This window comes from Mirounga angustirostris, unplaced genomic scaffold (assembly GCF_029215605.1).
Source record: "Mirounga angustirostris isolate CCGP_5_RB_7025 unplaced genomic scaffold, mMirAng1.0.hap1 SCAF_15, whole genome shotgun sequence".
Lineage (NCBI taxonomy): Eukaryota > Metazoa > Chordata > Mammalia > Carnivora > Phocidae > Mirounga > Mirounga angustirostris.
Genome location: NW_026991723.1, coordinates 18,339,223 through 18,353,432, shown reverse-complemented (window position 1 = coordinate 18,353,432; position 14,210 = coordinate 18,339,223). Strand labels below are relative to the sequence as shown.

Below are 14,210 nucleotides of genomic sequence, written 5' to 3'. Positions count from 1 at the left end.
ATGATGAAGTGCTGTTTATTCAGGGCCAGCCTAGCTTGTCAGCAACATAAGAGCCGTGGTAGCATATGACTCCCTGCGTAGCTAGAAGACAATAATAAATTATCTCCTATGCAAACAGCACCAGCATAAAAGCAGAACAGACTCTGCCTCCCAGATTCCTGAAGATTCTCACTCATTCTCTTCTTTGATGCTGTTTTCAACATGATCCTCCTGACACACTCCTAAAGTCAGTAAGATCAGCTCTGGTTTGGACAATTCTATGAGGGTAGATAGGACATAGTTGTTGATGATCGCCGTTTTGGAGGTAATGTAACATGAAACATGCCTAAGTGATTTACATAAATCTTTGTTTTTTCAATACTTCATATGGTCGTATGGATTTGGGGGCCACCCAGAGGAGAACTGTCACCCAAAGGAGCTTGATCTGAATAATCACTTGAGGTACATAATGAAAATACAGAATCTTGGACCCAATCCCCGACCCGATAAAGGAGAGCTTCTGGCAAAGTGGTTCAGAAACACACACCCGCCCCGGGGTGATGTTTATGATGAAGGCAGTGTGAGGAACAAGGAGCTGAGGGTGTGAGTTAATAAAAATCCCAGTAAAATGACAGCATTGAAAGAACCCAAAGAAAGGGTCCGAGGGAAATACATCAAAGAACAAATCCCTCCCTTTTTGAAATGGCTTTTCAATTTCCAATGTGCATTCGAATCACCCAAGAGTTTTGGAAAATGCAGTTTCTGCTTCAGTAGGTCTGGGGCGTGGCCTGAGACTCTGCCTTCCTAACGAGATGCTTGGTGTTGCCAATGCCCCTGGACTCGAGCTGCCATTTGCACACAGAAGAATCCAAACAGATTGGAGCTCAGCCAACAGTTTTGAATAGCAAATGTTCCACAAGTATGGCTTTGAATAATGCTGAATCTACTGAATCCTAATCCTGCGCTCAGTTACCAGTTAAACTTGCCTTCTTTTGTTCAAGTGACCTAGCTGGGAGTCTGGTGAGAATTGTTATTATATGTGAAAAATCTCTTAGAAGTGTTATATATTCTTTCAAGTGTTTATAACTGTATGTGGGGAATTTTATGTACATACTGAAAAAAAATTTGAAAAGAAAATTGCTAAGCTTTTTGGCCAACGCCTTCAGTCTGGAGGATGTGGGAGGTAAGATGTAGGTAGTTGCTGTCCATTCTTGTTCTCCTTCAGGACCATAGCTTCTTTTATAATTCATGATGGCAAAAAGCTCAGCATTGAGGTCCTCTTGAGGGACAACATCTGTGATGATTTGAAATAATTTCATCTACTGAATGTGCATTGTGTATAGTATGAGGTCCAATTTAAAAAATATATATCATTTTAGGGGTGCACTGGGTGGCTCGGTCGGTTAAGCGTCTGCCTTCAGCTCAGGTCATGGTCCCAGGGTCATGGGATCGAGCCCCGTATCAGGCTCCCTGCTCAGCGGGAAGTCTGCAGTCTGCTTCTCCCTGTCCCCACCCCCAGCTTGTGCTCTCTCTCTCTCAAATAAATAAATAAATAATATTTAAAAAATATATCATTTTAAATATCTATTTCTATTGTGGGTGAATTAATTTTTTAAGTATCTTTTTAAAGATTATTACTATGACACTTGGACAATAAATAAAAAGCATGAAAACTGACAGAATGCTTTCTGGGAGGCAGGTTGCCAAAAGCTATTATATTGGAACATTGTAAATTTCATGGCCAAATCAGTACAATAAGTCCTTGGTATTCAGCAACAATGTATCCTGAGAGCTTTGTGAATTCCCATGTGCAAGTCCTTGTGCCCAAAAAGGGCAATGTTCTCCGGAGGTGCCTAGCAGAAGTAGACAACAACCACTCCTTGAGGGCTGGATGCTCGTGATGGGCTGGGCCCCCACACCTGTCATATGTCTCGTGTGGCCTCTCAGGGGCCTCATAGACCTTGACATTCAACTCAGCAGAAGGACAGAGTATGTGTGTTATGGATATTTTAAGCGGCCGGTAAATAATCTGAGCCGCAAATATGAAATCCACAGGTTTCAAAGAACAAGCACGCACAAACATAAATCTGGGCACGGAACCTGCCTGCATCTCTATGCACTGCACTGTCTAGCTCCTCGTCACGGCTATCTGGGGAGGGGGTACGTGGCCTCTTCTCTTCCTATGGTACATATTTCTGTGTCACTTTAATACTTTACCGGTGGCACACACAGTTCTGATGCCTTTGATATCAGAACAAAAATTGATAGAATTCTTTGTATCCCTTGAGTGCACATTATGGTGATTTCAACTGTCAGTGGATTGTCTATGATGATCATATATATGTGTGTGTGTGTGTGTGTGTGTGTATACACATATATGATAGAGGATTATGTAGCAAAGGCTGATTTTGTGTGTCTATCTCTCCAGTCATTCAAAAACATTTTTTTTATAGGAAAGAGGGGAAGCCCCTCTTTTTTTTTTTTTTAAGATTTTATTTATTTATTTGAGAGAGAGAGAATGAGAGACAGAGAGCATGAGAGGGAGGAGAGTCAGAGGGAGAAGCAGACTCCCCGCCGAGCAGGGAGCCCGATGCGGGACTCGATCCTGGGACTCCAGGATCATGACCTGAGCCGAAAGCAGTCGCTTAACCAACTGAGCCACCCAGGCGCCCTATTTTTAAAGATTTTATTTATTTATTTGAGAGAGAGAGAATGAGAGAGAGCACATGAGAGGGAGGAGAGTCAGAGGGAGAAGCAGACTCCCCGCCGAGCAGGGAGCCCGATGCGGGACTCGATCCTGGGACTCCAGGATCATGACCTGAGCCGAAAGCAGTCGCTTAACCAACTGAGCCACCCAGGCGCCCCAAAAACATTTTTTGAGGGGCACCTGGATGGCTCAGTCAGTTAAGGGTCTGCCTTCGGCTCAGGTCATGATTCCGGGGCCCATCTTGGGCTCCCTGCTTAGCTGGGAGTCTGCTTCTCCCTCTCCCTCCACGCCCCCCCCAACTCATGCCCTCTCTCTCTCGCTTGCGCTCTCTCTCTCAAGTAAATAAATAAAATCTTTAAAACAAAAACATTTTTTGAGCAACTAGTATATGCCAGACATTATGCTAGGAGCTAACGTATGGTCTTCAGTTCATTTCTTTAAAAAAGAGAGCTAACTATGCCAACAAAGTGGTTCTCATTGCTGTTAACAAAACTGAAAAAGGCCAGCACATACTTGAAGATGATGTGAGCCACAGGTTTGTGGTAGTGGGCTCCTTTTCCACAATGATTCACTCTTTCTTAGCTACCACATAGAGCAGGAAGATCTGATAAATCATAGCCTTCCATAAATCTCCCGGACTCCTACACTGGAATAAAAAGCATTTAGCTAGATTCATCCTTAGGGATTCTTTTTGGCTTTATAATAATCATTGGAAAACGATTATAAAAAAAAGAACAATAACTTCCTCCTATTTTTCTAGTGATAGGTTGTTATGATAGTTAGGAGCTATTCCTAATCCTGTGAACAATAAAAGGAAAAGTATTTTTTACAAAGTCAACGTTCCAATAAATATTTTAGGAAAGAACTGTTAAGACATTTAGTCCTTGTCTAAACTATCTTAATAATGGCCAAGACTTCTGGGGTGCCTGGGTGGCTCAGTCAGTTAAGCCTCTGACTCTTGGTTTCAGTTAAGGTCAGGATCTCAGGGTGAGATGGAGCCTCATGGGGGCTCTGCACATAGCCAGGAGTCTGCTTGGGATTCTCTCTCTCTCTCTCCCTCTGTACCTCCTCCCCCGCTCCTCCCCTTCTTCCCCTCCGGCTCACGCACACTCACTTTCTCTCTCTTTCTCTAAAAAATAAAAAATAATGGCCAAGACTGCTTCCTTCCTTGGGTTAGGAAAACAAACAAGCAAAGGACATTTTAAGCCATAGCATGAAAGTTTGCAAACTTGTGTGTTTCTCTCACTTGCTTCTGATAATAAAGAGCTGTCACGACACATCACAACACGGGACAAATCTGTGGCACAACTCCCCGAGGCGAGGGAGTCTGGCATTAATACCAACTGGCCTGTTGTCGTTTCAGGACTGTATGTTTCACAGCAGTATCAGCACTGACTTGAAAGCATTTGCAGACAAGTTCGGTTTTGATGTCCTCATCCTCCTGGCCAGCTACCTGCTGGAGGAAGAGCAGCCCAGACGGCAGATCGCTGTGTACTCCCAGAACCTTGAGCTGTGCAGTCAGGTAAAGATCTCCTTTGGTCCGGCCCATTTGACTGCTTCCTAACCTGCTGGCTGTCACAACACGCGGTGGGACATGGGAACGGATGGGTGGCTCAAGGAAACAGACCCAAGACATAAGGTCCTAGAGTGTGAATTTTAAGAAATGTTGGGGGTATTTTGTACATTGGGCCATTTGTGAGTGTACATATTTATATTTCAATATTTTTATTTATATAAATTATAATATCTATATTATTTATTTAATTTGTTATTTATTATAATAAAACATTAAAATGTACTTATATAAATTATACTATTTGTATATTATTTAATATATATTATATAAATAATATAACTATATTCAAATATTTGCCTCAGAGTTTTAGTTTTCAGTTTTGAGGCTATGCCACCCAAAAATCACCTAATTAGAATTGGCAGTGAGATAAAATATTGGTCCTTTTTAAAAAACTGAGGTGTAATTGAATATAACATTATATTAGTTACTGGGGTACAACATAATGACTTCATATTTGTGCATATTGTGAAGTGATCACCACTGTAAGTCTAGTTAACATCCATCACCATGCATAGTTACAGAAAAAAAGGACTTTTAAGATCTACTCTCTTAGTGACTCTCAAATATATAATACAGTATTATTAACTGTAGTCACCATGCTGTAACATTACATTCCCAGGACTTCTTTATTTTGTAACTGGAAACTTGTACCTTTTGGCTCCCTTCACCCCCCTGCCAACACACACACACAAGGCCTTTTATTTTATTTTTAAATTAATTTTGTATTGAAGTATAGTTGACACTCAATGTTACATTAGTTTCAGGTATAGAATATAGTGATTCAGCAAGTCTGTATGTTATGCCGTGCCCACAAGTGTAGCTACCTACCGTCTGTCATCATAATACAGGAATATCATTGACTATATTCTCTGTGCTGTGCCTTCCATCCTGATGACCACATGGGGCCTTTTAAAAGATTCCCATATCTATTTGTCTTCTAGACCGAATCCATAGAGGGAAAGAATGTATCTTTTTCACCCAAAGAAAGGCAAGGTCTCCTGGGGGTGATATTTTCTTTGAGGACTGCTACTTGGTTATACCTAAAAAAAATTCAGTCCCTGTCTAAATACCTATTTGATGCCCAGTGTTTAGTAACTGGTAATCTAATGCTTTGATCAAAATTGGCTTGTCTCCAAGTACTATAACTCTGACTGGGTAATTAGCTCCTCTTGCTTGATAACTGAATTTTTTAACCCAACGTTTTAGAAATAATATAAGAAGTAGACACAATTAATCAAAATAGGGCACCAGCTATACCAAACCAGGTATATTTAACAACTAATATGAGAACCTACATGATTCATTATAATATGGACGACATGAACACAAAGCAGTTTCATCACTGTCTTTCCTCACTAATGGATTAGACACCTGTCTATCTGCAGGTGGCTACAGGCAGTCTCAGGAGACTCCTTTCTCATTCTACATCCTCACTTGCTGTCCCCCAAGAGACCCATCTTGGCTGTATTGCATGTGACTGTAGGTACTCACGGACTCCTCTGTGCATTCTCAAGTCCAAGTGTGAAACAGGAAAGAGCCCCTGCTCCTGCTGCTGATGTGTTCTGTACCCTCCCTTCAGACCCTCACACACCTGTGCATTGCATCACCAACCTGTGGCTTTTTCAGTGTTTTTGCTCTGCACTGGGTTTCCAAGCTGAATTCTATGTCTGGTCACTGGTTTCCTAGGGACCGACTTACATCTCCTAAGCCTCCAATATGGTGGTTTTTCAAATCGCTTTTAGTAGCAAAGCAGCTTTAAAAATTGGTTAATCTTAAACAGACAAAAGTAGAAGAGCAGGTGAAGGGATTAGAATACCTCTCCTCTTCCCCATGCTCCCCTCCCCAATCACCTGGGAGACAGTTCCTCTGAATCTTGAGCAACACAAGGTCAACACTACCCTAGAGGAAACCGTCTGTGTCCATGTGACCTTAGGTGATTAAGGGCCAGCTTCTGCAGAATTCGCAGCATGGCTCCATCATGTGTCACCTGCATGGCGTTGGTCAAGGTATCTGACCTTGCTGTGTCTCGGTGTCATCACTCGCAGAACGGGGATAAAGAATCCCTACCTTGGGGCGCCTGGGTGGCTCAGTTGGTTAAGCGACTGCCTTCGGCTCAGGTCATGATCCTGGAGTCCCGGGATCGAGTCCCACATCGGGCTCCCTGCTCAGCGGGGAGTCTGCTTCTCCCCCTGACCCTCCCCCCTCTCATGCGCTCTCTATCTCATTCTCTCTCTCAAATAAATAAATAAAATCTTTAAAAAAAAAAAAAAAAAAAAAAAGAATGCCTACCTTGTACAGAATTATTATGAGGATTAAAGGAGATACCGCACATAAAACCCTTAGAACTGTGCCTGGCATACGGAAACAATATATGTTAATTATGATTATTACTATTAATGTGAGCTCGGAGTTATTTTCAGTGTTGCTGCTCCACGAATCCTGTGGGGCCATTTTGAAAGCCCGGTAGGCAAAATATCCCTGACGCTTCCTAAAAATCATAGAGCTGCGGCCCGGTTCTGGCCTCACACCAGTTGTCACACATTCTCTTGACCTCCGAGGGCAGCTTTGTCTATTCTGAGCTCCATGTTGATGCTTCCCGGGGGGCAGCAAGAGACAGTGGGGGCTCGCGTGCTGTTGGAAAGCTCCATCCCTGGTAGCTTTCTCTTTCCTATTTTCTCCTTTGCCTTATGAGGCTTTCGGAGGTAAAGGCAGGTCCTGGGTGCCTCCTCCCGCCCCGTTTCGCCTCATGCCCACACTCATCCCCGCCCCCCCGCCCGCCAGTTCTCAGCAACCAGCATTATCTCTGCTTTTTGCAAACTTGAGTTTCACTCCTGTTGGAAGATGATATTATATTACGCCAAGGAAAGGATTAAAACGCTTTAAATCTCTTCACCTGTAACTTTCAGGAGCAAACAACATTGAGCTGCTGGATTTTGAGTTAAAAGAAAAGCCAGTTCGATGGGATTGTAGAAAGAGGTGGTGGTATGTTAAGTGGGACTTTCCGTGTCTTACATTACTCGGTGTTCCGTTGTTTGAGATCTTCTTTGTAGACTGATGCACACAAATTAATTTTATATTAAGGCAAATTAAGAAAGCCAAACTGCAAAGAGCAGAGTGCCTCAGTGCTCACATGAACCCTTGTGCCTCCCTGACAGATTTGCTGTGAACTGGAAGAATGCCAGAACCCTTGCCTAGAGCTGGAGCCCTTTGAATGTGGCTGTGATGAGATTCTGGTGTACCAGCAGGAGAACCCTTTGGTGACCTGTGATCAGGTGGTTCTTCTTGTCAAGGAAGTCATCAACAGAAGGTGTCCAGAGATGGCCTCCAACAGCCGAACGTCCTCAACAGAAGCCGTGGCAGGCAGCGCCCCACTGTCCCAGGGATCTTCCGGGATTATGGAGTTGTATGGTTCTGACATAGAGCCACAACCCAGCTCCGTGAATTTCATAGAAAATCCTCCAGATCTGAACGATTCTAACCAGGCTCAGGTGGACGGGAATGTAGACCTCGTCAGCCCAGACAGTGGCTTGGCCACCATTAGGAGCAGCCGTTCGTCCAAGGAGAGCTCGGTTTTCCTCAGTGATGACAGCCCAGTGGGAGAAGGTGCGGGGCCTCACCACAGCCTCCTCCCAGGGTTTGACTCCTATAGTCCCATCCCTGAAGGAGCAATAACAGAGGAGCTTGCCCAGTCCAGAGAACACAGTGAATCCTTTGATCTCTTCAACTTTGACCAAGCGCCCATGGCTTCTGGGCAATCCCAACCATCTTCCCATTCTGCAGACTACTCTCCCGCAGACGACTTCTTCCCCAATAGTGATTCATCGGAAGGGCAACCCCCCACAGGGCCTAAAGAAATCAGTGGGATAGGGATGGACATGTCTAATTATTCATCCAGTTCGCTTTTGTCAGGGGCTGGCAAAGATAACCTTATGGAATTTGATGAGGAGTTTGGTCAGAGACAAGAAAGTCCCCAGGATCACTCTGAAAGAAATTTGAGCCTGACAGGTTTTGTGCGAGATAAATCTCCTTCACCAGAAAGGCTAAAAAATATTGGAAAGAGGGTCCCATCAACACCTATGAATAGCTTTGTAGAAAGCTCGCCATCTACCGAAGAACCAGCTCTACTCTATCCGGAAAATGTGACCCAAAAAGCAACAGACACAGGTCACATCGGGCCACCACAGACCCGTGCGAGGTGCAGCAGCTGGTGGGGGGGGTTGGAAATCGACTCTAAAAATATTGCAGATGCATGGAGTTCCAGTGAGCAGGAGTCTGTCTTCCAGAGCCCCGAGTCGTGGAAAGATCATAAGCCAAGCCCAGCGGACAGGAGAGCCTCAGATTCTATATTTCAACCAAAGAGTCTCGAATTCCCAAAGTCAAGTCCCTGGGAGTCTGAATTCGGTCGGCCTGGGCTTGGCAGCAATGATATTCAAGACCAGAATGAGGACCCTTTGCAGTTTCAGAATGTGCCCCCGGAGAAATCGAATTTGCCAAACGCTTCTCCCCAGGGAACAAATCACCTGATAGAAGACTTTGCCGCCTTGTGGCGTTCTGATCGCTCTCCCACAGCGATGCCGGAGCCGTGGGGAAATCCCCCAGAAGATGGTGACCCAGCTGCTGTGGTGTCATTCCCAGCCTGGAGTGCCTTTGGTAAAGAAGATGGTGCCAAAGCTCTGGCAAATACCTGGAATCTGCACCCAACCAGTGGCGAGACACCTTCTGTGAGGGACCCAAGCGAGTGGGCCATGGCAAAAAGTGGGTTTTCTTTTCCTTCAGAAGACAATTCACCCAGCGAGGCAAATAGTGAAGAAATCTGGGGCAAGAAGAACCACGCCCCCAGGGATGATATCCTTATATCTGGGAATCCCAGCTCTGATCTGGATCACGCGTGGAATAGTTCTAAGCCAACCCAGGAAAATCAGAATGGTTTAGTGGATCCAAAAGTTAGGGGGAAGGTGTATGAAAAGGTCGATTCCTGGAACCTTTTTGAGGAGGGTATCAAGAAAGGAGGGTCAGATGTCCTGGCACCTTGGGAAGATTCCTTCTTATATAAATGTTCCAATTACAGTGCATCCAACATGGGGGAAGATTCAGTGCCTTCCCCCTTAGATACCAACTACTCCACGTCTGACTCTTACACTTCGCCAACATTTGCTGGAGATGAAAAAGAAACAGAAAACAAACCATTTGCTCAAGAGGGAGGCTTGGAGTCAAAAGATGCTAACTCTGCCACGGGGGAGACTGAAACGCCTCCTGGGTCCCCAGAGCAGCCACCCAGGAATCGAATTAGCTCACGTCCCGGGAACCTAGAAATGTGGGGTTCCCCTGATGCAGATAATAGTTCTCAAATAAATGTCACTCCTAGCCCAGATAAAGATTTCCTCGAGACGGAGTCCCCCGATGATAAGAACATCTCCCTGGAAGATGACATCGGAGAAAGCAGCCTGTCCAGTTATGACGACCCCAGCATGATGCGGCTGTACAATGAAACCAACCGTCAGCTCACGCTTCTACACAGCAGCACCAACTCCCACCAGGAGGTCCCCGACAGCCTTGACTTGTGGAACAGGGTGATTCTGGAGGACACGCAGTCCACTGCGACCATCTCCGATATGGATAACGATTTGGACTGGGATGACTGCAGTGCTGGTGTGGTGATCTCCAGCGAAGGTCGGGCGCAAGGATACATGGCTGAAGGTCCTGAACCTGAAACCCGATTTTCCGTGAGACATCTGGAACCATGGGGTGTGGAGTATCAGGAAGCAAATCAGGTAGACTGGGAACTCCCTGCCTCTCCGGAGCAGAGCAAGGACCCTCCTGCCAACGAATATCACAGCCTGAATGAAGGAAGTGGGCAGCTAATCGCGAATAATATTTGGGATTCCGTCATGAGAGATAATGACATGTCTTCATTAATGTTACCAAGCCCATCCTACATTACAGATTCTGAACAACACAAATCACCTCCTGAAACTCCCAACTCATCAGAAAAAAGTAAGGATGGTTCTATCCCAGAGGTGCTAGAAGCTTCTGGAGCCAACGAGTCAGGAGCACTTGATCCCGAGAAGCAGAACACGGGCAGAGGAACCCTGCCAAGTGATGCAGCATCCTGGGCAACCACCCTTGAGAATCCAGGGCATTTTGCACACTCAGATCCATGGGAAGGTCCTAGCTATGGACAAAGCGAAGGTGAGGAGGAAGCCCATGGAGCTGTTGCAAGGGAGCGCCTCAGTGAGGAGGAGATGCTAGACAGAGCCTCAGGGATTTCTGGAAAAGGGCCAAGTGGTGGGGAACGCTCCTCCCCAGTGGCATCTCAACATCAAGAAATCTGCGATGAATCGGGCCAAGTCAGCTCTCTTTCACTCACTTCTAGTCCTCAGACTGAGGAACCTCAGGAGGTTTTAGAGCATGAGAGGGGGTCCTACAATCCAGATCCCTGTGATGGGCACACAGAGGTGTCCACAAATGACCCGCAGGCCCAAGAGACCTGCGAAAAGCACCTCATGTATCACAGAAATTCAGGTGAAACCACTGAAATTTCAGGTGGGCTGAATTTAACAAAAACCGTATCTTTACCTGAAACGGATCTTGAGAAAACTGAAAAATGTAACGTTCTGGAGCCAGAGAGAGTGAACCAAGAGCCACCCCATGAATGTCCCCAAAGCCTTGACATTTGGGATGCCTCTGTAGACAGTGACGTGCAGGTCAATTTACCAAATTCTGAGATAACTAAGAATCTTGAAGTCGAGAGTACTGAAGACAACCTTCCAGGAGCTATTCCATCAGGAAACTATCGCAGAGATAGTATTTCTAGTGAGTATACACATTCCAGTGCATCGAGTCCTGGCCTAAACGATTCTTCAGCTGCATTGCCTTCCTGGGACCAGAGACCCAATACAGGGCACCAGGAGCAGCATCAAGATAATTGGAGCCAACAGAATCACCAAGAATCTGCACTAATTACTCCTGACAGCCAAGTAGAAGTAATTGCTGAAATGAAGGACCTGGAGAAAACCAGAATGGACAGGTTGGAAAAGAGCTTAGATCACAAGGTTCCTAAATTTTTAGAGATTTGGAGTGACTCCATAGATGGCGATTCCTTTTCCTCTTTATCCAGCCCTGACACAGGCAAATATTCAGAATATTCCGATGCCTATCAAGAAGGAAATCTAGTGGTTAGCCAGCAGGAGAAAAACGACCATGACATTTCTAAAACTGTGCAGCCAGAGGATGCCAGGTTCTCTGCAACAAGCTCAGGTTCCAATGACGACAGCATAGACGATGAAGAGTCAGTGGAGAGAGAGGTCCCTCTGGGCACTTGCCAAGCTGCTCAGAGTGAACCCGGGGCTTGGGACGCACTGAATGAACCTAGTAAGTTCTTGGCCACAGCTGATCCCAATGATGAATTTTCTGCCTATGGAGGCGGTTCAGAACCAACAGAGAATAAGTCAACCGCGTTCGGTGACAATCAACAAAACAGTCCCGATCACTGGACTCTCTCGCCACTAAAGGAGACTGAACTACAGATCACAGCAGTGGATAAGGAGATGAGATCTCCGGAAACAGCGAATACAGGAGATACCCCATGGCAAATCTCCCCCCAAAGTGAATCGAAGAATGAGAATTATTCTAAATTGGAAATGCTTGGCTTCTCAGCCGAGAGCACTGAGTGGTGGAATGCCTCTCTACAAGGAGGACGACCAATTGAGCGTGCATTTGAAAGGGAATTACCTAGCTCAAGTACTGTGTTAGAGATGAGTTCTTCAGTGTACCAAAACGTGAGTCCTCGGGGAGCGCCCGTTCAGGGTGATACCAAACCCATGGAAACGCAATGTACCAATCCTTTCACCGAGGAACATCAGTCCCCCTTCCTGGATAGCAATGAGAACTCCCATGAGCAACTTTGGAACATTCAACCAAGGCAGCCAGACCCCGAAGCTGATCAGCTTAGCCAGCTGGTAATATTGGACCAAATTAAAGAAAAGGATTCCAGAGAGCAAAGCTTCATGTCTTCTGCTGGTCAAGAACTGACTTCAGAAACACCTACCCCAAAGCAGCAGTGTCAGAACACAATGCTGTCCGTCTGGGATCAGCCAGACCCAACATATACTCACACAGATGAAAATGGATGTGTGATATCTAACGTCTCGAAGGTTGAGTGCCAAGAAACAAATTGGTGGGAAGAAGGAAAATCATATCCCGGTGAAATAACGAATTCAACCATTGCCTCAGATTTCCCTGCTGTCAGTTCTCCCACCCAGTTGGTAAAGAAGTCAAGCTCTGAACGGGATGTCTCTCCCCCTAGTGAGGGCCCCCAAGGCACATTTGTTCCAGATATTTTACATGGCAACTTCCAAGAGGGTGGGCAACTGGCCTCAGCTTCGCCTGACTTGTGGATGGATGCTAAGCAGCCCTTCAGTTTGAAAGCAGATGGTGAGAATCCAGATATACTGACTCACTGTGACCATGACAGCAATTCTCAGGCTTCCAATAGCCCTGATATATGTCATGATTATGAAGTAAAGCAAGAGACTGAGCTGCACATCAAGGCTGGAGTGGGACCTGAAGCGGAAGCTGGTGAGTTATATCTCACTGAGCCGAAGATGGATGAAGAACCCAATCCAGAGCCTGGGCGGGAATTTGTCCCATACGATTCAGAACTATCTTCTGAAGACGTGATTCCACTGCCTCCCATCAGTGATCAAGCAAACGCAAGGGGCTCATCTCAGCCTGCCTCTCACAAAGGTTCCCCTGAACCTTCTGAAATCAATGGTGGAAATAACACAGGTTTCAAAGCATCCGAGAACGGAGTTTCCCCAGATACAGCACCAATTCTGCAGCTTGTGGACAGAACAATCCCAATGACTGAAAACATGGGAACCGGTATTTTTGTAACTCTCCAAGAGCCAGCTATGGACAGCAACAGCTCGCTGATGTCAGAGGGCTTTCCCCTGGAAAGTCAGACAGATGTAGGAGCCTTGCTGGACCACGAGCAGCCTTTTGCTAGTGAGAATTCTGCCCCTGGTCATGACGCCTTGCTAGCCTCCGATACTTGTCTGGATGTAAGCGAAGCTGCTTTTGACCACAGTTTCAGTGATGCCTCAGGTCTTAACACATCCACGGGAACGATAGATGACATGAGTAAATTGACATTATCAGAGGGCAATCCCGAAACACCAGTTGATGGGGATACAGGGAAGCAAGACATCTGTTCATCCGAAGCCTCGTGGGGTGATTTTGAATATGATGTCATGGGCCAAAATATCGATGAAGATTTGATGAAAGAGCCTGAACATTTTCTCTATGGTGGTGACCCTCCCTTGGAAGAAGATGCTCTGAAGCGATCTCTGGCACCTTACACACCCCCCTTTGACTTGTCCTATCTTACAGAACCTACTCCTGGTGTCAAAACAACGGAGGAGGCTGGGTCTCCAGAGGATGAGTCTCTGGGGAGCAAAGCAGCCGAGATACTGCTTTCTGCCCTTCCTGATCAAAGGAGCAAGGAAAAGCACGAAAGAACCCAAAATAGCCAGCCCGGACAGCTGGTTGTGCTGCATATTCATGAAGATTCTGAGTCGGTCTCTTTGCCAGAGGGAGCCGACTCCAACCTTGAGCTGTCTCCATCAAACATTGACTGGGAAGTAGAAACAGATAACTCAGATTCACCAGCAGATGGAGACGTAGGACCACCAAATGGTAAGAAACAACCGGGTTCTCCACCCCTCCCACCCCCACCCCACCCCACCCCCATCCCAGAAACTGCTGCTTTCATGCAATTAACATATTTGTAAACCGAGCTCTTCCTACCGTTGTGGGTAAAAAAGAGGAACTAACTGCATTTGCAATGCATGCTTCACCAAGTCCTGCATTACAGCCGTAAATATCTGCTGCTTGTTAATACCGCTCTTTGAGGGTGCCTGAGAAAATACAACAGCTCCACCAAAAAAA

At 45.9% G+C, this 14,210-nt stretch overlaps 1 protein-coding gene across 8 annotated transcripts in view; it reads left to right on the top strand.

Moving 5' to 3' along the window:
• The window catches only part of PRUNE2 (prune homolog 2 with BCH domain), a 260,505-nt gene that overhangs the window by 168,528 nt on the left and 77,767 nt on the right, over positions 1-14,210 (top strand). For all 8 annotated transcript variants that reach the window (XM_064579598.1, XM_064579595.1, XM_064579596.1 and 5 more), the window contains 2 exons: positions 4,050-4,208; positions 7,418-13,958. In XM_064579598.1, the coding sequence (XP_064435668.1) occupies positions 4,050-4,208; positions 7,418-13,958 (6,700 nt within the window). The remainder of the gene's footprint in view (positions 1-4,049; positions 4,209-7,417; positions 13,959-14,210) is intronic.